Source organism: Podarcis liolepis (assembly GCF_965112155.1).
Source record: "Podarcis liolepis genome assembly, chromosome: 9".
Taxonomy (NCBI): domain Eukaryota; kingdom Metazoa; phylum Chordata; class Lepidosauria; order Squamata; family Lacertidae; genus Podarcis; species Podarcis liolepis.
The window spans coordinates 31,487,715-31,515,178 of record NC_139564.1 but is presented as its reverse complement, the minus strand read 5'-3'; the positions used below and the strand labels follow the sequence as shown (position 1 = coordinate 31,515,178).

Genomic DNA, 27,464 nt, shown 5'->3' with positions numbered 1-27,464 from the left:
TTCCCCACAAAGGTTTCCAATGTGCTGAATCAGATCCAAATCAATTAAGCATGCTAATTAGAAAACAAAATTTTAAAAGAAGTACATGCATGCTAGCTGCCTAAGTGGCTAATAAAAAATACTAATAAAATTTTCTAATAAAAAAACTATCATTAGCAAATGTAGTTGAAGCGAAATATTAGATTAGGAACAAAAATAAAAAGTGCACATTATGTGATTTAAATGTTACAAAGTTTTAGCTGTGGTTGTTTACTGGAATACTCAATAGCATATATATTCCTTTCATTTCTGGAATATTTTGTGTATGTGGGGTGCCTGGAAAAGACCCTGATGTTGGGAAAGATGGAGGGCACAAGGAGAAGGGGACGACAGAGGATGAGATGGTTGGACAGTGTTCTCAAAGCTACCAGCATGAGTTTGACCAAACTGCGGGAGGCAGTGGAAGACAGGAGTGCCTGGCTCTGGTCCATGGGGTCACAAAGAGTCAGACACAGCTAAACGACTAAACAACAAGAATTTACATTTCAAAACAACATAGGTACAGTCACCTAAAAAACAGTAAAACTTTGAAACTCCCTAGTCTAGCTGGTACTGTGCTCATTCATTCATTTAATATCAAATCAATCATAAGTGGGGTGGGGCAAGTGATGTGGAGGAATATACTGCCACATCCCAAGTCCTCTGAACCAGGCCACAACAGAAGGTGAGCAGGTGATTTATTGTTCTTTTTCACTATGCCAGCTCCAGACCAGTACAGCCCAGGGGCCTGAAGACTGGGCCCCTCCAAGGGCTCTGGATTCAACAGCCTGCAGCATCCTATTTCAGAGCTTCTGATTGCTTTTGCTGATAGGACAGCTGCCAGTAATAGTAGTTTTCTGCCACCTTGGCAAAGCTGGCTTCCTGCAGCAAAGGACACCTGGCCCCAGTGGCAGCCCTCCTTTCTGCTGACAAAGGAGCACCAAAGCACCATACAGCCTGTCATGTCAGTAGAAAGTGCAATCTATTTTATTTTACTATACACAAAGAGAATGCAGAAGTTTATGGGAGTTGGAATCCCAACAACATTTGCAGAGCCACAGGTTAGCCAGTCCTGTGCTAAATGAATAGTCTGGGGGAAAGTAAAGAGCAAATCTATTTCCACCTGTAACCAAAAGGTGGTTTGCCAAAATGGGCAATCTCAGGGGTACAGTACAGCTAAACTTCAGCTGCTGAAATGAGCCAAAACAGAACGCTTTTGAGAAACAATAGAACACAGCTAACAGCTGTTCATCTTGCAACATTCTAAGTCAGTGCAAGATTACAGTTCCTTTAAAATGTGAATAGGAGACTTGATGAGAAACACAGCATCACTGCACTTAACATTTTAATGCAATCGAGAAAATGAAATATAAAAGGTAACAGCAGGTGAGACTTCACCATTGCATTGTATTTAATCTCAGTAACTGCTATGAATTTTTTTAAAAAAATACTTTTCACAATGTTCTCATTCTCTTAAAAGTGCAGCATTTTGTGTAACCATATATAAATTCTCACCTGTCTTGTTTCATCTCTCAGAAATTTTGCCTCATGATCACTGAACACAGCACTTTCACTTGGGAAGAAAAGACAGGTAACAATAGATTAATGGAATCTACCTGCATTAATTTGTACTATTGCACTACACTGTTTTATTCACGAAATGCAAAACATCAGTTTAGAAACTGAAGCCCCATTAGGTTTATATGAAACCAATGTGAGGTTCTATTTGGAAAAAAACAAAAACACAACTTCTAGAAGAAAACTTAGTAGGGATTTCCTAAGCATAACATTGTTAACTTTAGTCTCCCATCTAGTGGCAAAAAGCAGTAAGAGTCAAAGTTTCTGTGATAAGCCTATTAACACAATCATTACGGGGGGGAGCAAGACACCTTAATTTTATATATACGAGTATAAGAGTGATAAAATTTCATAGAAAGTGCAACAACACAAAATTCTTATTTTCAAAACCTTGGAAACAAGAATTAGGCAAGATAAATCCGCATTTGGATTGATCTGGAAGACTTAAAACAATGGCTGTAGGTCTTATCACGATGTTTGTCCACCTTTGGTCCCCACGCAGCACTCAGATGTCACCCATGGTTCCTAAAAGCTGTCAGCATGTGACAGTGACCATACCCCAGGAACACCTTCGCCTTTCTGGCTAAACTGGGTGAGGGTAGCTGATGAGTTTCAAACCCTTGGTGAGTTAGGGATTTTCTCTGTGTTTGAAGGCAGGCTCAAGAAGATTGAGTGAATGAGACCAATAGTGAGTCCAACAGTAAAGAAGGTGGTTTCTGCATGTGCTATAGAGGGAAGTGAGGAGCAGGTGGGGCTTGTCAACCTGGGAAGGTAGTCCATCTAGGTGAAGGAAAATTCTGACCCTAAACCTCTGCTGTCTTGCTGGATACCTTCAGGAAAAGAAAAGGCTAAGGGGTAAACCCTATACAAATCCGGAGTGGAGTCTGTAAGATGGTTGGATGGTGTCCTGTACACCTCTTTCCAGCAACTCCTGCAGCCAAGCTGGTGTCAAATATATTGCTCTGCTTTCCTTTGGCTCACATCAGTGAGGTCAAGGGGGGGTCATGTCTAGGGAGCTCAGGACCACCATACAACACTGCCCAGGCTTGTGCTCTGGGGAGGTCACTTTGGTTACAAACACAGAGGTCTGACTTCACCCCCAGAGGTACACTCCATTGTCTCTCAAGATAGTTGGATGCCAACAAAGATCTTATCATGTAGATGGATGACTCCTGGAATTTGTGAACAAAAATCACAAAATATTGCACTGGTTTGTGTCATATTCTTGTAGCTGTTGGGAAAAGATATATTTAAAAGAATGATGAAGTGGGGAGGGGGGAGTCCTAGCAGATAAATGCATGTGTACACCTTCCTGCATATGCAATAATAACACTGTGGGGGGATAATGGGTTTTGTTTTTTGTTACTATGTTAAACATTTTTGTGTTTTTATAATCTAATCTGATCCTCAAGTGAAGGGCAGATATAGAAATTTAATTAATAAAACAACAACAACAATAATGCAATTGAGTGTTTAAGCAGAAACATATGTAAAAAAAAAAAAAAGAGAGAGAACCATGACATTTCCAGGACTCAAATAATACTCATTCACAACATCTGCATATGGTGTACACTGAAGCAGTACAGTAGCGCCAAGGTTTTGCTTTTCCCCAAACCAATTAGATCACTCCTACAGAGCTTATAACTTAAACCAGGCTCTTTAGTGAAGAACTTTTCATCCACTCTGCACTGTAACCATCTCTGTGTTGGAAGGACAGATTTGTTCTGCCATTCTCAGCTTCCTCCCTTTTATTGTAACGGCTCCCAACTATCGCTTCTTACAACAGGGAATAAAGATTCTGCTTTATCACCATGCAATCCACTTAATTTTTTAATATATATATGGGCTGGAGAAAGGAAAAATCAACCATATGTATAAGGCTTTCTTTTTCAGTTTGGTAAACAGAGGAGAACTGAAACAAATGATATAGAAATAAAGTTAACTAGTACCTGCTTAGCACGAAGTGGTGGGCAAAGTCAGGAAAGCAGGCAGCAATAAAAGCCACAGCAAATAAAGTATTCATTTTTGAAAGCTACCGGGCAGAACAAAAAAATACGTTTTATATACCAGCTAGATGAACAAAGCTGAATAGCCATTGGCTTTGGAGGGTGTTTACTATATAAAGAAGAGGTAACTGATAACACATCCTGACCTTGGCAGTGTTTTAATAATTGACTAAGACTTTAGTTGGCTACCTGTTACAGTGTGTTAAAGGGAAGCATTTTGGTCTGGTACTTAATGAGCAGAATTCAGCATCCTAATCCTTGTCAATCATTCAAGCAGGATACCATGGGTCAATGATCCTGAAAGATGTCAAGAGATCCAGAACGATGAGCAGGATCACACTCTCCCTGCCTTTTTCCTGGTGAACATTGTCTAGTTAAAAGAGTACCTAGTAATATATACAGTATAGAAGAACACCCGATACATTTTTAAAAAAGAAAAAACTTGAGTGAAGACTTTTGCAATATTTGAAGTCCAGTGCTAATTCTGGTATACGTTTTCAAATCTGCCTGACTTAATAGGGAATCACAAGTTTCTCTCGATTTTAATATAAACAAACCCAGATTTGTTAGGATTAATATTTAAATCTCATCAGGTCTGAAGATTTGAATCCTAGAATGCTCTAAAACATCAGCCTAAACCTATAAAAGCAATTGTAAGTCAAACACTAGAGCCTACTATGTCATTATCTGTCAAATTACTTAGCTGAAATGGTTTCCTGTTTCAGGGGACAAAGAGCCTTCTGGAAGTAGAATGAAACATTCTGAGATCATACTTCAAAGGGAATTTTCACAAAAGCAGAAGTGGCAAACCAGTTCAAATTTGTCATCTGCAATAACCTGAAGAGCTCAATAGCTTATTGAGGCTCAAGCCATCTCCATTCTTGTTACCAAAACTGTAAACAGTATTTCAGAGTGTCCATACTGAACTGGCAAAATGACTTTGAATCAATAAGTGTTAGCACACATAACAAGGAACAGCCACTGAAGAGCGTAGGCCCAACATGTTCTGCAGCTAATGCAGCATGAAACTGGAACAAAATGTTCTTTCCCCCCACTCAATTCTCCTAGATTTTGTGCTTCACAAAATGGGGGGGGGGGACTGCACTGCCACCCACAAGCACAACTTAATACCAAATAAAAGTACGACAAAAAGGACAAAGGACCCAATCATGGGTGTATATAAAAAGGGGCTTAATATTTCAAAGGGCAATAAGGTGGTTTTTATTTTTTAAAGTATAGGATTTTCAGCGGAAAAGGTAAAGCTGGATTAAATGGTGGAAAAATACAGGTTGCCATTTTGATGCCAACAGTATGCTACATAAGCAACTTTGCTTCTTGCATTCAACTACGGAAAGGCCTTGGCTTCACTCTAAAAAGACAATATGAGACTTTATTCAAATCTGATTTGATTCTGTCCAGTTTGGATATTAAGAACACTGAATATCCAAGGCAGAGGTTGTGAATGAGTCCTTCTAATTCATGTAAATTGCAATATTCTCACAAAAGGGTAATTCCATAGTGACCAACATAATATTTGTAATCTTCTATACATAATATTTTGTGTACAGCGGTACCTCTAGGTGCAAATGGGATCCATTCCGGAGCCCCGTTTGCATCCTGAAACGAACACACCCCGCATCTGCAGGTCGCGTTTCGCCGCTTCTGCGCATGCACGTGACGTCATTTTGAGCATCTGCGCATGCACGAGCAGCGAAACCCGGAAGTAACACTCTCCATTATTTCCAGGTCGCCACGGAGTGTAACCTGAAAAAGCTCAACCTGAAGCACATTTAACCCAAGGTATGACTGTATTGGCCAGTATTATTAAACTAATTGTGTGTTAGCTTGATTGATGTTCCCTTCAAAAATAAAGAAATAAGCCAGATTGTTTAAATGATTTCTTTTTATTGTATTTTAAAAGTTGTGACTAACACAACAGTTTTACAACCACAAGAATTTATCTGGACCTTAAAACAATTATATTCTCTAAACTTATGAATAAAAAAAATCAATTAGTAAGCAATATACACAGTTACTGGCAACTGTGATAAAGTTTTCCAGCATATGACCTGTGACCAACATAACACATAAAATTCAGTGACAAACACATAAAAATAAATGCTTTCAGACAAAGACACTGTGTGTATGACACTTTACTTTGCATTCACGAATTGCAGGTGTGCACCAAATCCATTTGAGAAGTTGCAATGCCCAAAGGAATTTTGACTTGGCTCAGTCAATACCCTAATGATTTGTTTCTTTTCAACCCATTGTGTTTATTAGGAGAAAGTCACAGTAAGATTCTGGTGAATTTAATGAAGATTTTAGAATTTGCAAACTGCTGGAGCAATTCAAGATTGGAAAATAAGAAGCTGAGAGAAAAACTGACTTTACATCACTACCTGGTCCACAACTTTTCTTTTCAATCTCCGTGTCTCAAATTCAACAATGACAAAGTTGCCAACTGACAGCAGTACTTCAGTGACTGTTTCTGCTTTCTTTCAGAATAATCACATTTCCCATATAGACATCATCCCCTGTGTTTCTTCTCATTTTATTAAATGAGAAAGTCAACTTTTCAATACAATGAAGGGTCATTAACCTATTGTCTATTTTCTCGGAGAGGTCTTTAACCGAAGATTAGGAAAAGAGAAATTCCAAGTCACCTTGAATATCATGCTGCTGGTTGCTTGCTCATGTATAAAATGCCATTTTGAAAAAATTGCCGGATTATGAAACTTTGGAAAATATATTTAAAATGATACAGAACATGTTAACTACTATATAAGTAAAAATAGCAAATGGGTTTGTAGGTTGACATTTTCATGCAATTCCCCAAAACCATTTTTAGATCAAGCATATAACCCAAAACACCAGTCTACAGCAGATGTCAAACCGACGTATAAAATGGTTCCTTTGTTTATACCCAACTGCACCTTACTCTATCTGCATAATCCTTCCTTGTTAACTACCATGTGCCTATCTTATTAGCGTCACATCATTTATTGATTGTGCAATATTCTGTTAGGCACTGTATGCTTTCAAACACATTCCGAAATCTTATTTTGATCTCTTGTTATGACAGCCTTGTTTGCATAGCTGCCTTTAACAGATTTTAGACTGCAGAAACTCCAGTTCCAAAGATATTTGTGAGTTATCACTAGTAACCTCAATCTTAGCACCTGTCCTTTCATGCATTAGGAAAATCCTATTCTTTCTTCCTAGAGTTGATAAACCCCTGCAAGGGGTAATACAAGCATGAAGTGTCCTCCGATATGCTGTGGTAGTTGTGCTATTTATTTGTGGCCTTGTCTCAATTTGGGATAGTTAAAGCAAGGTTCAACCCTTGTATTTTAATAAGTGTGGAGTCATTACTGCCATAGCCTCTTGTCTTCTTTGATAGCATGATAGCCTTTCACTTAGTTTAGCAGCATGCACAGATGCAATGACTTGCCTGCTAGCAACTGTACCTTCCACAGCAATGAGGGAGTGGGGTTGTGTTTGTATGCCATAGTGCAACTGCTACACACTTTACTTTGAGTGTTACCTGTGTAGCAGTTGTTTTCCTGGAGCCTGATTCAGCTCATCAACCAGACATCAAACAATATTCTGCTACGTTTTACTCAGAATACACCCAGTGAAATGAATGAAAATGTTTGTTAGGTCCTATTAATTTCAATTTCTTCTGAGCAAAACTTAGCTGAATACCACCCAGAACATACTTTCAAAAGACACACATAAAACAGGAACAGATCTGTGTTGATCAAGGTAGGCGTAACATTTTAGCCTCAAGGTAGGCGTAACATTTTAGCCAGCATCATATACATATATATCACGCCCAGAGTTTTTTCTGTATTTAATCGAATGTCTTCTGTAATAACTTGCAGTTCAGATTATATTACATTGCCTTGGATGAAAAAACAATAATTTTCTTCCATCGAAAAGAGCGTCTAGCTACTTTCATTTTAATTTTATGTATAATGGGAAAAGATGATAAAAAGCACCTGGATCAATATTGTTCCATTCATTATTCCTTTATACTTAAGTCATAATCAGTTTGGTGTGAGAAATGAAAACCTGCTTGATATACGCAGTGAACAGGTATGCCATTTACTTTTATCCCACGTTAATCAATAATTGAAGATTAAATACATTGAGACAATACCCATTTCTGGTTAAATAGAATATAGTTTTAGTGGAATTACAACGTTTGTCTGCTCATCCCAAGTGGATAGTTCCACAGATTTTCCATGAAGGCAAGTTGTCAACACCCCAAAAAGTGTCCATTTATCACAGGGGCACTGAAAAAAATGCAGGTGACAAACAGAGCAACAAAATAATTTTGCAGCTATCTCAATGGAGGTCACTGTAAATAAAATAAGCACATGCTTGTGTTGGGAAAAGTGAAATGTTTAAAGTCCAATTATGATCTAGCAGGTATAGCAGAGTGCGATTGGCTTAGTTTCTCAATTCATTCTTGCAAGCAGCATCAATCATGGATTTTGTTTGAAAACAGCTTGATTACATCGCAACTTCTTATCCATTGGGATACACATGTGTGGCTTCAGGGGGGAAAGTTCCCATTTTCTTTACTGCAGAAGTAATGTCAGCTATCAGACAGCATCTATAATTGACTTAGGAAGAAATTCGCAAGAAGGGAGGAGAGGACAAAATGCATTCAGATTGGAATTAGAAGGATTCTTCTCATCTCATCTCTTTTCTTTTCTTGGTATCCTTCCATCTTTTGCATTCCAGTCAGGTAATCTTTGAAGCGGTTGGGTACTTAAGACCCGCAGAACATGAAATACTTTACTACAGAGGCAATCTGTGAGGGAATGTGAGAAACAGAACCAATAAAAGAGCAATACTCAAGTGACCTGTAAAGAAAGTAGATCAATATGGGGATTTGAATAAGATTAGATGCCTGACAGCTGAAGATCACAAAGCTGATAACATGACTAAATGAGGAAGTAAAGACACAGTCAATTACTCCTTTGCAACAACTTGTGGGAATGGTTGAGGCTGGATTAGAAACATACCGTGCAAGGGCTTTCAGGGTGCATTGTTACTATTTGCAAAGGCCTGGACTCTCAGTATCCAGAACAAATTCTGGCCCAACATTAATAGTTAGTCAGCATATCATCCACAGGACTCATAATAATATTGGTATATAATGCTTTAATGGCTGGGGACCAGTTTCCTTAAGGGGTCCCCTTACCCAATATGTGCCAACTTGATCACTTCAATCTGCAAAACTCACACTTCTGTAAATGCCACACAATGTCTATACTGCATTCATCAGGAGTCACATCTTTAGCGCCTGTATTTTGAAACTCCCAGACTATTGACATTATTGATGTCTGCTGAAAAGGTTTCTGTTTCAGCAGATCTATTCAGATACATGATATGTTACGTGTTTTGTCGTCTTTCAGTGTTTCTAGATTATTTTAACAGTTTCTACATGTTTTAGAAGTGTTTCAATTATGCACTGTTAATTGTATTTTTATTACAGAGCAGGAGAAAACAAGCATGGTCTCTCTTACATGTGACAGCCCTTAAGATATTTGAAGATGGCTATCGTATCTCCTCTCAGTCTCCTCTTTTACAGGCTAAACCTACCCAGCTCCTTATTGATAACTAAATAAAAGTATATGATCAGGATGCAAATGAGCAACAGTGTAAGGCCCAGATGAGAGGAAACAAAAGCTTTTCTCCAACCCAGACATTGGCGACAGATATTTTCATACATGCAAATATATAATGCAACTATGGCAGCGGACTTCAGCAAACTGAAGTCAACACTCTTCGATTTGATCCACTGAATGCTTGTAAGTGCTACAAGTAGGCAGTGGTCATCACTGTCTAACCACCTACTTTAAGCTATCTGGGTAGCCTACCTTTTGTCTTTTTTATTTAGTTGCATTTACATGATGTCCACAAGTCTGATTCTGGTTGCTTCCAATCTTCTCCCATTAACAGTTTCAGGTTCAGGCATTTAAAATATTCTAGGTGATGACTGCAAAAGAAAGGAGCAAAAGAGTCAGATGGGTTGGAAACATTAACACTTATCCCTTTCCACATCTGCTGAATTGGTATGAAGAAAAGTTATTGTATTACAAAACCACAGTACAGTAACTACGTATTAAAGAACTAGTGTGTGTTGTTCTTCACCATCCCAAGAAATTACACTGTAGTTTATGTGTGTGTGTGTGTGTGTGTGTGTGTCACATTCATATTGTGAAACTGATTGAAATAATTACAGTCTGTGCCTTGTTGCCTTCTAAGTTTTCATGCAAGGAAAAGTATGAAAGTAAGGTGTGCAGATAACACTCTGTCAAATAAAGAATAAAAAGTAGCCACCAAGATAAATAGATGGGTGGTAGATAGGATTGGAGGTTTTGTGGTACAACTACCCAGAGAGCACATGACACTGTATGCATGGTTATGTTTCAAGTGGACACCTCACAAAGCCTCAGTTCAGTTCAGGCATAAAGCATTTTTCTATCAGCATATCAGAAGCGCGCATTTTGCAGATTGAAATGCTGTAAGGCACACATACTACCAGATATTTCCTTTCAGCAAGTACTAATGAATATGGAGCACAGCAAGCTACCCCAGACCCAAGAAACCATTCAAAAGAACACAGGGGAAAGAAGAGCAAGCATTGTTATAATATTTTACACCATCATTCATATATTCACATTTCCCAATGCCCTTCTTGATCCAATGCAAGAAGTGTACAGGTATTACATTATATCCCAAAGCATAAGCTTAGCAAAGCAGTGTATGTGAGAGAGAATGATCGTTAAAGGTTATTTTGTTTGAACTCCTTTAATGTGTTAACATTTTCAATAGTAAGACTGCTACAAGCCAAATAAAAAGCATCCTTGACCAGCCTGACCAGCAGAAGCAACATCACTGCATTTAAGTTCTTGTCTAGATTCTGCAGTTTAGGTCCTAATATAACTTGCCCTCCTAATTTGAAGGGCAATAAAATATTCTCCCACTCTCACCAGTCTCTTAGAACGCCCCCTCCAAAAAAAAAAAGCACCACAGATGTACTTACAAATCAGGTTTCTGTTTTGCCACAATGTCATGTTGAGGTACAGGGTAGAGGGCTTCATATGTTCTGTTAACTCCTGACCCATGAATTGCAAATGCATTAAATTTGTCAGTAGCTGGTGGAAAATAACTCCAAGGAAGATGAGCTTTTCCATTCCATTTGGCACACGTTCTCGACACTTCAAACATTAAAGGAAGTTCTTGCTGTGTTAAAAGAAGATATGCAGATTTATCCCAGTCTCCTGAGTGTTGAAGTAATTGTGCGTTTGGGGAAGGTGGTGGTGGAGTCCACTTACTTTGCACACTTTCCGTCTCCCAGAAAGCAGCAACACCAGATACTGTCCATGCCTACAAAAACATAATATAGTCATACCAGAAATACATCCATTAGCATATCTAAACCAGAGGCAGCTTATAGTTCTCAGATGAAAATTGTGTAACCCGATAAAATGCAAATAACTCCTAAGCAACTTGCTATGTAAGTCAACATGAAGCCATTAAATTGCACAACTATATTTGCTTCATTCTGGACTACATCTACAAATAAGGTAAAGGTAAGGTAAAGGACCCCTGGATGGTTAAGTCCAGTCAAAGGTGACTATGGAAGTGGTGCTCCTCTTGTTTTCAGGCCAAGGGATCCAGCGTTTGTCCACAGATAGCTTTCCGAGTCATGTGGCCAGCAAGACTAAACCGCTTTTGGCGCAATGGAACACTCTGATGGAAGCTAGAGCACACAGAAACATGGTTTACCTTCCCACAACAGCGGTACCTATTTATCTACTTGCACTGGTATACTTTTGAACTGTGAGATTGACAGAAACTGGGACAGAGCAACAGGAGCTCACCCAGTCGCGCGAATTCAAACTTAGGGGCACGGGTGGCGCTGTGGTCTAATCAACTGAGCTTCTTGGGCTTGGCGATCAGAAGGTTGGCAGGTCGAATCCGCATGACAGTGGTGAGCTCCCATCGCTCTGTCCCAGCTCTTGCCAACCTAGCAGTTCAAAAGCACACCAATGCAAACAGATAAATAGGTAGGTGCCACTGGAGTGTCATGGTGTTCCATTGTGCCAGAAACGGTTTAGTCATGCTGGCCACATGACCTGGAAAGCTGCTTGTGGACAAACGCCAGCTCCCTTGGCCTGAGGCAAGATGAGCAATACACCTCATAGTCGTCTTTGACTGGACTTAACCATTCAGGGGTCCTTTACCTTTCTTTACAAAGAAGACATTTGCTGAAGTAAGTCTTTACCAACCCACAGCCACATACACACACATCTTTATGGGCTGCTTTTAAATTCACTAATTGTCCATCATTTTCACTGGTCCCCCACCCTAGCTACAGCACCACGCAAATCCCCAATTTTGTATATTTTTCAGAGCTTGCCTCCCTGAATAGACTCAACAATAAAAACGTACACTGCCTTTATCCTATCTTGGACTCTTTATCCTATCTTGGATTCTTCTCACTCCGATTCTGTAAGAATACAGAAATTCATTCATTGGTTAATGTTATAATACTGCAGCTGCAAATTAAAGATTCCTACAGAGCTTTACATGTAGAGTATTGGCAACCGCACAGGAAAACATACAGGTGCTTTTGCTCTTAAGGACTCTGTCCCTATGCAGCACCTTACCATCTCACTGTATAATAATATTAATACAGTATTAGTAATTAATTTATTAATAGGAATAGGAATAATAATATCCCACCCATCTGGCTGGGTTTCCCCAGCCACTCTGGGCGGCTTACAACATATATGATATTGCACTGCATGTCAATATACATTAACTTTACAGCTCTGTTCCTTAGCTTACTGCCAAAATATACAGACTGAGAGAAACCATAATATTTTTTTCTAGCCACATTGTAGAATCAGCAGCTACCTTCTAAAGCCACAGAACAACTCCAAGCAGAAAGACACTTCTGATACTGGACAAGGTCTGAATGGGATTCCCTAGTGGCAAATCCTGTTCTTCACCTGCATAAAGCTGAAAGCACTCTTGGAATTCTAGCAATCTCCCAAATACAAACGTACACATCAAGGATTCAAGCAACATAATTGCATAAGAAATTAAAGGATTTTGAAATGTTTACTTACGGACAAAACTCCACTTCTAAGTACTGCTCAGTTTGGTGATTCAAGAAGAAAGCTTCTACAACTGAAAACCAACAAACATTGCTGCTTCATTTTAAATCATTTTTATATTTACAGTGCAAACCTACACACAGTTACATGAACTCAATCCCATTTGCTCAATATAACTTATTCCCTACTGCATTTAGGATTGCAGACATGGGCTACAATCCCATATCCATTTACCTGGGAGTACAGCCCAATTGAACTCAGTGGGACTTACCTCTGAGTGGATATGCATAGGAGAATGCTGCAAAATATCATTTCTCCTCTAATTTTTTCGGCAGCCCACTAACTGTATATATTTTTCATAATGTGCTTTGAAAACACTTCAAATAGCTTATAATTACCATAATCTAGAAGAGTATTGCTTTTAAAACTACTACAAAAAAGTGTTTTACAAATTCTCTGTGTGTATGTACATAGGGGGAAGAAACGAAAGATTGATTCTTCCATCTTGATAAGGATGGAAACAGCTGTGGAAAATAACAGTTTCTCTACTTGATATTAGCTGTCAATCAGGTAAGTGATGCTTAGGGACTTTTACGGGATGCCTGTGTAGGTAAAATTGAACAGAACTGAGCAATCACTCATTGCACTGGCCCTAAGGAAAAGCCTTAAGTGCAAGAAACTGATGCAATATACTCCTAAAGCAATGGAATGAATGTGAAACAATTGAGAGAGCAGGGAAAGAATTTCATTCATATGTATGAAAAAGCTACTCAGGAATCCTGCTGCTACTTTCCAATGCAGTGCTGATCAACGGAAACAGCTGCAAGAAATAAGAATAAAATACAAATGGCTCCCAGAAAAAGATTTCTCCTCCACCTAGGGAAGTATAAATTATGAATTCTTCATACCTTTAAGAGCAGAAAAGAAAAAGAATGGGGAAAATTGTTCCAACTGATGCTCATACAGCACATTAAAGTTTTTTTAAATACAAAATTGGCGTTATTCTAGCAGGTAGCAGCATACTCAACTATTACTCTAGATTCTCCTCTAGAATGCTATGTGAACATAGCCAATTAGTGAATATTTTAAACACTATACACATTTATTGCACTGCCAATTTGAATGCATTATGCTGTGAATATTATTTTGGCAACAATGCTGCAATAGTAAAATTTAAAAACCTATGGAGCTTGAATGCAAGATAAAGCAACATAAGCTTGATGGCATAAGAAAAAAGTTTAAAATGTGAAGATCACATAGCCAAGGAAACTTGCCAGATGACTTCACACTGATATATTATCCTGTTCAAGAAAAACAGAATCAAAGTAGTGTTGGTTGTCAGCATCGCCCTAGAGCCAGTGCACCAACTGGACTCATGCACCTCAACCCCGACTGGGCTAGGCGAGCTGGGTAGCACCGCCAGAGACCTCCTTTCTCACAGGAACAGGTCACAGTGCTGTGGACTCACAGCTTAGAGCTGAGAGCACCGGATTCACTGTCTCAATAATACAGTCATTGTGCAGCAGAGTTTTGCAGAGTCTTGCAGAGTATAAACCACTCGGAGAGCAGCTCTGTAGAATATCTTCCTTTTATTCTGTAACTACAACTATGATACAAAACTATATACAGAGCTGAATATTCTAAGCATAAATCAATGCTACACTGAGAGTCTGCAGCTGCACTTAGCAGCAATCTTATCTCTAGAATCTCTTACACTCTCACTTTCTCCGATACACTGACTGACTGTCTCTCTCACTCACACACACACTGATATGTTGCTGGGCAGAATAAGTAGATAGGCAGGACACGCCTCCTCCTCTCTGGAGAGTCAGCAGAGACCATCAGGAGATCATCAGGAGATTCTTGGGTATGGGAGGGGTGAAATCTCCTCATTGGTAACACTGAAATTCCAACTATCGAGTAGCCATCTCCATAGTGATAGAAATCAGGGAAGTCACAGTGAAAGCCCAGGTGATGGGGAGAGATTACGCTACTTAGACTTGGAGAAACATAGTGGCTATGTCAAACAAGACCACAAAAGTTGTTGGTCCATGAAAAACATTTTAAGAACGTAAGAAGAGCCTACTGGATCAGGCCAATGGCCCATCTAGGCCACTATCCTGTTCCCATAGATGCCTATGTAAAATTGAAAGCAGAATCTGAGCTCAACAGTGGAGGTAGTTTTTAGTCGTCTTATCCAGATATCCCTGCGTCAGTAGTATGTGGCCTATAAAATGAGAGAACCAAGTTTTATAAGGCTTTTATGACTGATGATATTCAGTACTTTGGATGTCACCCAAGCTAAATCGCACTCAGAGTAGATACACTGCAATTAATGGGTCTACACTGAGCAAACTCTTGCTTTAAACAGGCTACAAAGTGGATGGCTATTTGAAAATCTGTATTATGGTATTGAAGCAGTTCATTTATCATCAGATCCCTTAAAGAAACAATTGCCAGTAAGAAAACCAGTGAGTTTAAGTGGCAACTGTACTGAAGTGTTGGAATTTGTATTATAAGATAAAAGTTCTTTGGACTACTCATTTAGTGAAAATTAATTTATCCAGCATAAAAGATGAGAGATTCTAATGCTGTACCTCCATACTCCTCTCTAAAAGATGTACATAAGAGTCTTTATCACACAGGAAAGTTAAGCCTACCATGTGGATCTTTTAAAAACCTTGAAGCTAATGCACCAAGTTTGGGTTGCCACATTTCAAAAAGTAAAAATCAGGACACCCCAAAAGTTGTTGAGATTTATTTTTTTTTACAAAAACTGATTTTTCGATCGACTAAGATCCAGGACAAAGCACTGCCTTTTGGAAATCTCTCTGCCCCAGGTATCAATTCCACCTTTGAAATCCCAGCAATGTCCAGGAAAATCTGGACATATGGCAGCCCTAACCAATATACAGTTACCAAACTTTATTGATGGGACAAATATATGGATTTTCATTCATTCTGTACTTGACTATAGTATTTGGGAATACCATATGGGAAGATAATTCAGAGGCAGTCCTTAATCACTATCATGTATAGTAACAGATTACAGTGTACCTCGGGTTAAGAACTTACAGTGGTGCCTCGCAAGACGAAATTAATTCGTTCCGCGAGTTTTTTGGTCTAGTGAATTTTTCGCCTTGCAAAGCACGAAATCCCATAGGAATGCATTGAAATTCAATTAATTCGGTCCTATGGTCAAAAAAAGTCCAAACAAAGCCAAATTTGGTACAACAAGAGTTTATTAAGTGTTCTTTAAAGTCACACATACTGTAAAGAGAATTTCAAAAATTGAAGGAACAATTAATTAAGTTTCTAAACATGACAGAAAAACATTTAAAAATCAACAAAGTGTACAGTACATTTTCTGAGACTCTGGGGGACAACTCGAAGAAGGTTCCTCTTCCACTCTTTGCTTCTTGCTGAAGAACCTGTCCATGGTGTGCTGCTTCATCCGCCTTTTCAGCACCTCCCTGAAAGGCGACATGACCGTCGCATCAAAAGTGTTCGCAAGGTCGTGTACCATGTGCTTGTTAGGGTGGTGCCGCTGTGCAAAAGCCTGCACATCCTTCCACTTCATGCAAATGTCCCTCAGTTCTTTGGAGGACAGCCGTTCCTCAGTTGCTTCCTCCTCTTCCAGCGAGGCCTGCTCCTGCGCAGCCTCTGCCTGCAGTTCGACCAGCTCCTGGGTGATCAGCTCGTGGTCGTGCTCCTCCACCAGCTCGCTGACGTCCTCCTCTGTGACCTCCAGGCTCACGGTCCTCCCCAAGGCAACAATGTCCTGCACCACTGTTGACTCTGGTGCATCAGAGTCACTTGGTGCCACACAGTCCGGCCACAGGCTGTGCCAAGCGCAATTCAAATTTCTCTGGCTGATCCTATTCCAGGCCGTGGTGATCATCTTCAAGCAGGTGACGATGTCGAAGTGGTCCTTCCAGAATTCCCGCAGGGTGATGGTGGTGCAATCAGTCACCTCGAAGCATCGCCTGAAAAGCTCCTTGGTGTAGAGTTTTTTGAAATTGGCGATGACCTGATCCATCGGCTGATCCATCGGCTGGAGCAGTGGCGTGGTGTTAGGCAGCAGGAACATGATTCTGATGAAGCTGAACTCCTCCAACAAGTCCTCCTCAAGGCCTTTAGGATGAGCAGGAGCATTGTCCATCAGAAGCAAAGCCTTCAGCGGCAGGTCGTTGTCCAGCAGGTACTGTTTGACAGCAGGGCCAAAAGCAAGATTGACCCAGTCCACAAACAGCACATGTGTGATCCAAGCCTTACTGTTGGATCACCACATGACACTCAGCTGCTCCTTGTCGACCTTGTGTTTCTTGAAGGCCCGTGGGTTCTCCGAGTGGTACACCAGCAGGGGCTTGATCTTCAGGTCGCCGCTTGCGTTGGCACAGAAGAGCAGGGTCAGACGGTCCTTCATGGGCTTGTGGCCAGGCAACTTGGCCTCCTCCTGTGTGATGAAAGTCCTTTTGGGCATCCTCTTCCAAAACAGCCCGGTCTCGTCGCAGTTGAAGACCTGCTGTGGAACGTAGCCCTCCGTCTTCACAGCCTCCAGGAACTCCAATGCAAAGTCTTCAGCCGCAGGAACATCAGAACTGGCAGCCTCTCCATGCCTGACCACGCTGTGGATTCCAGATCTTGCCTTGAACTGGTCAAACCAGCCTCTGCTTGCCTTGAAGACTTCTGGCTCGCCTGAGGTTCCTGGCTGTTCCCGGACGAGGTCTGCGTGCAAGGCCTTGGCCTTCTCACAAATGACGGCCTCAGTCACTGTGTCCCCTGCACGCTGCTTCTCTTCTAACCAGATGAGCAGCAACTTCTCCACCTCCTCCAGAACAGCTGGGCGGTTCTTCACGATGACTCCCTTGGCTGCATCAGTCGCAAGGATCTTCTTCCTCATCTTCAGGATGGTGCCGATGGTCGATGGGTTCCTGCCGTACTCCCTGGCGAGGTCTGTCACACGCATTCCACCTTCGTGCTTCCGGGTGATCTCCTTCTTCATTTCCAGCGTCACCTTCTCCTTCTTCCTCTCGCCGGCCTCTGCAGCAGCAGTCTTCTTGGGTCCCATGGCAGCACAGCTCCTACGTTCGTAAACTCGGGGGGGGGGGGAATCAGTGCTTCACATCCAAAAAATTCAAAAGCACCCAGCCACCCACCACACAGAAATTCAAACCCAGAACCAAGTCCTTGAATTCCAAACACCCAAACCAAAATCCAAAACCCCCCCCAAAAAGTTTTAAAAGTTTAACTTACGAAATGGCTGCAAATCACCAAAGTCTTCAAAATCCTCAAATGGCTGCAAAAGAAGTTTTGGAAAAGCCTTAAAAATCACCAAAGTCTTCAAAAACCTCAACTGTTATCCCAACCACCCACCCACCACACAGAAATTGCAAACCCCTCCCCAACTGTTGCAAACCCCTCCCCAACTGTTCCCCCAGCCACCCACCACACAGAAATTCAAACCCAGATTTTTTTTTTAAAAAAACCAACATGGCCCAATGGTCACAGAAAATCATAAAAATTCAAAAAAAAACCCCACACAAGCTCCCAGATTCTTGCAAACCCCTCCCCAACTGTTCCCCCAGCCACCCACCGCACAGAAATTCAAACCCAGATTTTTTTTTTAAAAAAAACAACATGGCCCAGATTCTTGCAAACCTCTCCCCAACACCAAGTCCTTGAATTCCAAACACCCCAACCCAAAATCCAAAAACCCCCAAAAAAGTTTTAAAAGTTTAACTTACCAAATGGCTGCAAAAGAAGTTTTGGAAAAGCTTCAAAAATCAGCAAAGTCCTCAAAAACCTCAAAAAAGGCTACCACACCGCGTGCAATGTGTTGCTCCTCGAAGTGAAGTCGCAACTGCACCTCTTCAAGCAATGCACCTTGGGTTTTAACGGTTTTACGAAAAAGGAAACAAACTTGCAAGACGTTTTCGTCTTGCGAAGCAAGCCCATAGGTAAATTCGTCTTGCGAAGCACCTCAAAAAATGGAAAACCCTTTCGTCTAGCGAGTTTTTCGTCTTGCGAGGCATTCGTCTTGCGGGGCACCACTGTAATTCGTTCTGGAGGTCCATTCTCAACCTGAAACTGTTCTTAACCTGAAGAACCACTAATGGGGCCTCTCGCTGCCGCCGCTGCTCGATTTCTGTTCTCATCCTGAAGCAAAGTTCTTAACCTGAGGTACTATTTCTGGGTTAGCGGAGTCTGTAACCTGAAGCGTCTGTAACCCGAGGTACCACTGTACTACCATTTTGTCCACTGTAACACTCTGTATATGGAATAAGCAGCTTGTGCTATAAATAGCCTATTGCTAGCATTTACACACTTGCTAATGAGCATATGTTGTAGCATAACCCCATAACAATTTGCAAAACTACTTTCTCCTTTGAGGCAGGGGCCTATCCTTTCGTACTGTTTGCACCATATAAACTGGCAATAATAATAATAATGCCCCTGTAGGTTTCATAGCATTGAATTTTTTTAGGTTTTCACCAGCTGTGTGACAATTTCTACAAAGAACCTGGCATTAATAACATTAGTTTTGATTCAGATCTGGATAATTAGATCACAGAATCACAGAACTGTAGAGTTGGAAGGGACCCTGAGGATCATCTAGTCCAACCCCCTGCAATGCAGGAATATGCAGCTGGTCCATACAGGGATTGAACCTGCAACCTTGGTGTTATCAGCACCATGGTCTAACCAACTGAGCTATGATTGTTTACCATAAAATTCCAAGAAAAGCATAGTAATATATTTCTTTACCTAGGAGGCAGAATTGCGGAGAACATGCTCAAAAAAAGAACACAGATTTCATGAAAATTGCCTGCCTTTTGAGATAACCTAAAATAGATTACTCGATATATAAATGGTAATTGATGTTTACAACACAGTTATAATATTTATTCAGGTTGCATAACCCCTAATAATTTGCAATAAGTAGCCTTCCCATTAAAAATTAAATGACCCTTCTGCCCCACTATATTACATTATATCCCAGCTAGAAGAGGACAGAGGGTGAAGAAACAGCTGTGGGTGGAAGGGGAGCCTCTCCTCATCCTTTGGACCGACCCCTGGGAAAGCTGCTGCACCTGGACCTGGTTGTGGAAAGTGCAGCTGAATGGGACACAGCTGCAGGCAGTCTGAGGCAGTGCCTTGGGTCTACGCATAAAGATCAAGTCTAGAGCGAGAGACTAGGCTGATGTTTGCTGTTTCCAGTATCTTTTTGTTGTGAAACCTTTGTGGGTAAGCTAAAAGTTTGCTGGCCTTCGGGTGAGAAACCCAGAGGATGATAGGGTGTGACCAAAGGAAAATGAATATATTTTATTTAACTTTATTTATTTATATACACAGAAACAGCCCTATGTATTGATGCAGTGCTTATATGTAACTGTGTATTTTTGTAATATTATGTTTAAGTTGTTTGCTGTTGCTTCAGTTTTTTGTACTCTTATCTCTAAGAATATATATTTAATATATTAATCAGTATAGAAATTAGATATTAAATAATCAATCAATACTGGAAATAAAACAATGTTTAGGGCACTTGGAACTCCTAACTAGGCTTCATTCATTTCTCTGTTTTGAATCAGCTTCTCTGATAGTCACAGGATTCTGCATAATACTAATGGAAAGTTCATTCTCTCAATGTAGATCTTTATATAACCAAAACAGCACCATCTAGCCGCATCAGCAAGCTCAGGGTAACCCAAAGCTTTACAGAAGTAGAGGATGGGGAAAGGAGGGGCGGTGGGAGGGGAATAGGGGACCTACACCCCCTCACAGGATAATTAGTGTTGAACATATTCAGTGGGCACAAAATGATGAATCTGTTGGGGGTGGAAAATGGAAAGCTGAGGTGGAATAGAATACTCTGAAAAATGGCAGAGTTGTCTCTCTTCAAGCTTGAACAAGAGCACTCCACATAACCTGTTGTTGCATTTCTTTAAACAAAGTTCAGCATTTCTCTTGACAGGAATGCCAGCCTGTACACAAGAGATGCTGCCAGAATATACATGATAGAACCTTGCAAAAGGATTGATTCACTTACCCTCATAGTCCCACAGTCCATTGAATGGTTTTCCGGGGTCTCCAGGAGGAGCTGGAGGATCGTTAAAAAATGGAGCACACACTTCTATCATCATTCCAGCATCTTCACCTGTCAACTTGATTGTTACTGGATCATGACTCACTGGTAAGCTGTTCCATGTATCTTCAATTTTAAACTCCATCTAAATATTATATTGTAAACTTAAAATGATTATTTTTGTTTAATACTAAGATGTTTGCCACTATTTTTTTTTGTTTCGTTAAAAAACCAACCAACCTGCAGTGTCACTATATCCCTGCTTCATTCAACCCTCTGCTGTTGTTTAAACTCACAGCTTTCATCTACAGTCATACCTCATGTTACAGACACTTCAGCGTACGTCTTACAGGTTGCGTCCTGTGGTGATCCGGAAGTACTGGAAAGAGTTACTTCCTGGTTTCGCTGATCGCACACGCGCAGAAGCGCTAAATCGCGCTATGCACCTGCGCAGATACGGCGCTTCAGGTTGTGCTCTTTTCAGGTTGTGAACGGGCCTCCGGAACGGATCCCGTTCGCAACCAGAGGTACCACTGTATGTCCTTCCACCCTGCTCTACTCAAACTTCTGCCATTGTGGGAGTGAAAAGGGGAAACACTGAAATGGGCAGAAATGCTTTTCGGAACTTCTCAGCTGCCTCACGTGAGAGACAAAGGATGAGGAACCTTCAAACATTCCATAGTACTTTCTCACAATGTATTTTACTCCTGGTACCATGTGTTGTTTTCAACATGAAGTTCCAGATTCAATGTAATAATTTAGCAGAAATGTTTTCTTATCAGACACCTGTATATGTACAACACTCATCAACTGAACTTAATACTCTCTAACTGAACAAACTGATGGGATTGCTCTTAAGATACAGTAATATATATCAGCATGGGTTATGCGTACAAAAGGGGCTGCAGAATAGAAGAAAGGAGGAGGCATGGAAATGGGATGTGGTCTTTGTGCAAGGGGTTGAAAAAACAAGGAGGTAGGTAGGATTCCAGGTGGAAAAATCGAAACTTGAGACAGAGCTGTTAGAACCAAAGACCAAGGTATTATCGAGAATGTATAACTTGCTGCTTAAATGGAATACACAGGATGAGACAGTTAAATCAGCCATGATAAAGTGGGCTCAAGACATTGGGTACAATATCATGTTTGAAGACTGGGAAAGGTTATGGACCACCGGTATGAAATTTACGGCATGTAATGCCTTGAAAGAAAATATTATGAAAATGATATACAGGTGGTACATGACCCCAGTCAAGCTTGCTAAGATATACCATTTGTCTGATAACAAATGTTGGAAGTGCAAGGAGGCTGAAGGAACATTCTTTCACCTTTGGTGGACCTGTCCAAGAGTGAAGGCCTTCTGGGAAATGATTTACAATGAGTTAAAAAAGGTGTTTAAGTACACCTTTCCTAAGAAACCGGAGGCCTTCCTCTTGGGCATTATGGGCCAAAAGGTGTTAAAGAAGGACAGAACGTTTTTTATGTATGCAACCACAGCAGCAAGAATTCTTATCACCAAATATTGGAAGACTCAAGATTTGCCCACACTGGAAGAGTGGCAAACGCAATTGATTGACTATATGGAGTTGGCCGAGATGACTGCCAGGATCCGAGATCTGGGAGAAGAAGCAATGGAGGAGGACTGGAAGAAATTTAAGGACTATTTGCAAAAACTTTATAAGTTATATGAACTATAGGATTTCGTACGATTTGGAAGGATAGCCCCAGCAATGAGAGTGGAATATATATGAAATTAGATAATAATAATGAAAGAACCAATGTTTAAATGTTTTAAAAAGGATAATATATGTGTTTATTGAATAATTTGGACAATAAGTAATTTAAACTTAAAATGCAACTGAAAGTACAAAAGAAACATATGAAACAAGGTTATAATTTGCTGTCAAATTTATTATTGAGAATGCACTGTGCGGGAGATGTGGGGAAGTCCGATGATGGATTGAAACAAGCTTTGGTAATAATCTGTCTTTTTTCTTTTCTTTTCTTGTTTTCTTTGTTTTTCTGTGCTGTTTATATCTATCTGGAAAAAATGCAATAAAAATATTTTTTTAAAAAAAGAAAAAACAAGGAGGTAGGAAAGGGGAGGGGAGGGAGATAATGGTGTGTGTATGGAAAGGAAGATGCACAATAGGAGAGAGGGTAAGGTGTGGAAATAGGGGTGATCTGTGTGCAGTGGCGGAGCTAGCACCTGGAGAAGCAGGGTGGGGCGATCTGCCCAAGGGGCGATCGGTGAGGCAGCACAATCCTGGAGGGGACCAATCGTGACACGATCCTCTGGGGGGGGGGCGATCGCGGTGCGGTGAGGTGATCCTCCTGGTGGGGGCAGATTGCAGCGCGGTGATGCAATCCTCCCGGCGGGGGGCCGGTCGCGGCGTGGCAGTGCGATCTGCCGGGGGTGTGTCTCCCCCCCGGGATGACACCCAAGGCGGACTGCCCCCACCACACACCCCTTCCTACGCCCTTGTCTGTGTGCAAGGAGAGTTGAGAAAACTATGGACAAGGGGTGTGGAAAAAAGAAAATGGTGGTGCAAAGCAGGTTGCAAAATAAGATGGAGTAGGTGGCATGGGAATGGGGTTGAAGATGAAAGCAGTTGTGCGAAAGAGTCTGGATAATAGGCCAAGTTTCATAGCTTCATAACTGGGCAAAGGGCGCAAAGGGTGCTTATAGTGTGGTAGGAGGTTTCAGGAAGTTATAATGGGGGTGGACAAAAGTAAGTGAGGAGGCATGGACATGGGAGCAAAGGTGAAAACAGGGATGCAAAGTGTGCTTGCACAATAGAGCGGAAGAGAGAAGTAGCTTCCGGAATAGGGTTGGGAAGGTGAAAAGTGAGCTTAGTAGCAGTAGGAAGGGGAAGCTCTAGGGCCGTGGTTCCCAATGTGAAGCACATGCCCCAAAAGGGGGCAATTTGATTTTTAAGGGGGGCAATTCAAGAATGAGTTATTAACCCTGAATGGCCTTTTAGGCTTCCTCCACGTGAACAGGAGTTCACTTTTTTAATAATTATATATCACTGGGGGGGGGCAGCACCAGGATTTTAGAGATGCTTAGGTGGGGCATGGCCAAAAAAAGGTTGGGAACCACTGCTGTAGGGGGTTAATGTGGGGAAAATAGTAGGGGTGTGTGTGAATGGAGCAGACAGGGGCACAGCTGCTAGTAACTTTAATAGCATTCTATAATCTCCCAACTCCTACCCATTATTGCAAGCGACGCAACATTATTGCAACAGAGATGCAAGTCAACCAATTGCATGTGTTACTGGAAGTTCCATTAAGATCTTGGTATAGAGTTATTACATACGCAGGAGAATTAAATAACTTGCTGCAACACCATACCTTTTTCAGTACCTGACTGTTCATGCCTATTTTCACCACAGGGTGTCCACAGTGATCTCAACTTTAACTTGTATAAATATGCAAATCCACTGTCATCCTCCAAATAAAGTTATATTTCCACAGCAGTATTGGTGATGAACAAATGGCCTGCCTATGGATAAAGTAGAACATGTTAAACTTGAAATACAACTATATATCCTCTGCAAACTTGTGATAAAAATAAAATTTCCTTGTAATTAGTCTTGGAAATCTACTCCTGCAATATCTTCTAAGAACTTAAGAGTGAGCTGAATCAGACCAGTGGCCAATTTATTCCAGCATTCTGGCCAGTCAGATGCCTTGGGGAAGCAACTTTGCAAGCAGGTCATGAGGGCAACAGCATGTTCATCTTCTGTTGTTTCCAGCAACATGTATTCAGAAGCATACTGCCTCCAACAATGGAAGAACAACACATCCATCAGGGAAAGTAGCCACTGATAGCCTTTTGCTCTAAGAATTTGTTGAATCTTCTTTAAAAGCCTGCCAAGTTGGTGGCCATCACTGCCTCTCATGGAAACAAATGTCACAGTTTCATAGTTTTGTCTGTCCTGAAAATTCCTATGTTCAGCTTCAATGGATGTCCCTAAGTGCCAGTGTTGTGAAAGAGAGAAAATCTTTGCTTTCTCTAGACCAGTGTTTCCCAAACGTTTTTGGGCAACGGCACACCTGTTTACCGGAAAAAAATCTCGCGGCACACCACCATTAAAGCCCCGCCCCCGTGACGTCATTCGGGGAGCCGGCGGCCCGGGCCTGAGCTGGAAGGAGAGGCGGTGCTTTTCGGCACAAGGCAATCGGCCTGGAATTGTTTCCCGCGCGCTGCGAAAGGGAACAGCTGCGGTCGCGCGAACCCTCCGGCGCTGGGAGGGGAAAGGGCGGAGTCGCAGAGCACCAGCTGGCCGAGCGGTTGCGCGCAGCGTTGCGCTTTTGGAGAGCGTGCGGCTGCTGCTAGGGGATCCGGGGACGTGAGCAGGCCTGGCCCGACCCGGGTTGAAGGAGGACAAGCCGGCAGCGCGCCAAGTGAGTTCGGTTGCGCGCGACGGCCCCCACTCCCCCCACCCCCGCCGGATCCTCACCGCCGCCGCCTCTCGCCCGCCTCCCTCCCACGGCACACCAGCCGATGTCTCACGGCACAGTAGTGTGCCGCGGAACACCGGTTGGGAAACACTGCTCTAGACCATGCATAATTTTATACACTTCTGTTACGGAACCTACTATTTTCTTTGAACTAAAAAGCCCTAAATGCTGTAATATTTCCTTCTACATAGCTGCCTCCAACTGCTACATAACATAGCAGTTGATTGGCATTCTGTGGTCCATCAGCTTATCCTTGTGCTCTACATCTTGCACTTGCTGCCTGTAGCCTTCCAGGTATCATCACCCTGAGCAGTTTTAAGTATACTTTAACACACAATACACAAAACAAGGTATTGTAAATAATGTGCAGTTCATACTTCAGCATCAATCCACCCACAAAGCAATCAAAAGATAATAGTTTAGACACTCAAATGTGTGACTAATATAAAAGTCAAAACTTTTTTCTCAATACTGTATGAGAAAAGAGTTTAAAGGAGTTAAGCTGAGTGGCAAGTTGAGTTGAGCATACCAAGAAAGGAGGTGCAATTCCTACATGTCATCCAATTTATCCAGGAACCAGTTCCCCCACCTTGTCTAAATGATGCAGCTTCCTGTCCATACCTGCAGAGATATTGCTCTATTTAACTTTTTCCCTCCTTAACTAATTGCCTGTGGTAAAAAGAAACTTTGAATGCAGGACTGGGAAAATGTGAACTAATTACAAATTGAATGAAGGATAGCTCCAGCATTGAAATTGCCTGCAATTGGTGGGTCAATGGTAGGGAATTTGGTCTCCAGTTTTTCCAAAAAGGATCTGAGTTGGTTCCAATATCCTGTCAATGTCTGCTTGTTGGGGCAAGGGGGGCTATATATGTTAATTATGATTAGAACTAAGTTTGAAGAGCTCAGGAGGAATGCTTGGGCAATATTATTACATGGCTGGAGGGAAATAATTTCGAGATTAGACTGCTGGGCACAAAGAAAATTAGTCCCACTTTATATCGACCCATGATGTTGGATTTGTGGACTAGGAGGGAATATGAGTTGTATCCCAATTGAGGGATAGCTCAGTCAGTAGAGCATGAGACTCTCAAACTCAGGGTTCAAGCCCCACGTTGGGTAAAAGATTTCTGCATTGCAGGGGGTTGGGCTAGATGGCCCATGGGATCTTGTCTAACCCTCCAATTTTACAATTCTATGCTGCTGTAGCGTTTGCATGTTCACAAAGGACATCAGGTTTCCAGAACTTGGGGAGGAACTTGGGAACTACTAGCAGTGAGAAGGGGCAACACAAAGTGTTAATACATCCCATTAATCACCATCCAGTATTGTGGGTAGGTCACACTGCGGTAAGAGTTCAATAGAGAGTGCTTATGTGTGGGTGGGGAAAAGATCAGATTTGCTTGACTCATATGTTCATTAACACTCTGGAATATACACACTCTCTAACACAATATTGTGTGCGTGTGTGTAAGTGCAAGAATCACTCTTTCCTCAGGATGCCGACATACTGTACTGATGAAGAGGACAGTGAGACACATCCCGAGCATCTCTTATCTCCTCTCTGCAGAGTAGAAATCTATTGCAATGACTGTTCTGGGCAGTCAATGCGGGCAGCCCTCTTCGATTTAAACCAGGTCCTTCTCCCCTCTTCCCACCCCCGTCCGGTTGCCAACGTTTTCCGCCGGGGGGGAGGACCCTCTGCCTCTGGAAACCGCGAGAGACGAAAAAGTTTCAGCTGCCACCATTTCAGCTCACGGCGCCACCCTTTTAAAAACACCGAGAAGCGTTGGGGAGGCAAGTTGCTTCGAAACCAGGAAGAGGGAAGGAAATCCAGCCCTGCGACGGGGCATAGGGTGGCTGCCAGTCAACTTTGCTCAGGAGGAGGCCCCGTTGGATTTAATGGGGCTCCCTCCCAGCTAGGACTGCAGCCTGACAGGTCTACTCGGAAGTAATTGGTCCCTGGGAGATGGAGATACTTACTTCCGCGTAAGCGCGCGTACAAACACACAGCGGTTGCCCACTCACCGCTCAGTTTTGTTCCTCAGCCGCTTCCTCGCACAGCCTGAAGGAAGAGGCGGGCACGTGATGCTTTTTTTTTTCCTTTCCCCCTTTTAAACCAATGGGAAAAGTCATCTCCTTCGCCTAGATTCCGAT

General features: G+C 41.7%; 2 protein-coding genes across 9 annotated transcripts in view; both read right to left on the bottom strand.

Annotated features, from left to right (window-relative positions):
- LOC310714632 (UPF0462 protein C4orf33 homolog) overlaps nt 1-3,882 on the bottom strand; it is a 13,560-nt gene extending 9,678 nt beyond the window's left edge. For 2 of the 3 annotated variants that reach the window (XM_083520143.1, XM_083520145.1), the window contains exons 1-2: nt 3,546-3,647; nt 1,534-1,591 (exon numbers count right to left, since the gene is read on the bottom strand). In XM_083520143.1, the coding sequence (XP_083376269.1) occupies nt 1,534-1,591; nt 3,546-3,619 (132 nt within the window). In that variant the 5' untranslated portion in view covers nt 3,620-3,647. Of the gene's footprint in view, nt 1-1,533; nt 1,592-3,545; nt 3,648-3,791 lie in introns of those variants that run through there. The other variant, XM_083520144.1, reaches the window with a different exon arrangement.
- LOC310714637 (UPF0462 protein C4orf33) lies at nt 3,800-27,464 on the bottom strand. 6 transcript variants are annotated; one of them, XM_083520155.1, is made up of 8 exons: nt 27,291-27,397; nt 24,195-24,345; nt 20,805-20,985; nt 12,764-12,824; nt 10,961-11,012; nt 10,669-10,868; nt 9,500-9,618; nt 3,800-3,899 (listed from the first exon to the last, which is right to left on the bottom strand). In XM_083520155.1, exons 2-7 carry the CDS (start codon nt 24,216-24,218, stop codon nt 9,516-9,518), a joined length of 621 nt encoding a protein of 206 aa, XP_083376281.1. In that variant the 5' UTR covers nt 24,219-24,345; nt 27,291-27,397; the 3' UTR covers nt 3,800-3,899; nt 9,500-9,515. The 6 variants fall into 6 exon arrangements, with proteins under 6 accessions (XP_083376281.1, XP_083376283.1, XP_083376279.1 ...); XM_083520157.1 differs by lacking the exon at nt 3,800-3,899 and adding an exon at nt 5,488-8,479 and having other exon boundaries at nt 27,336-27,464; XM_083520153.1 differs by lacking the exon at nt 3,800-3,899 and adding an exon at nt 5,488-8,427 and having other exon boundaries at nt 27,336-27,464.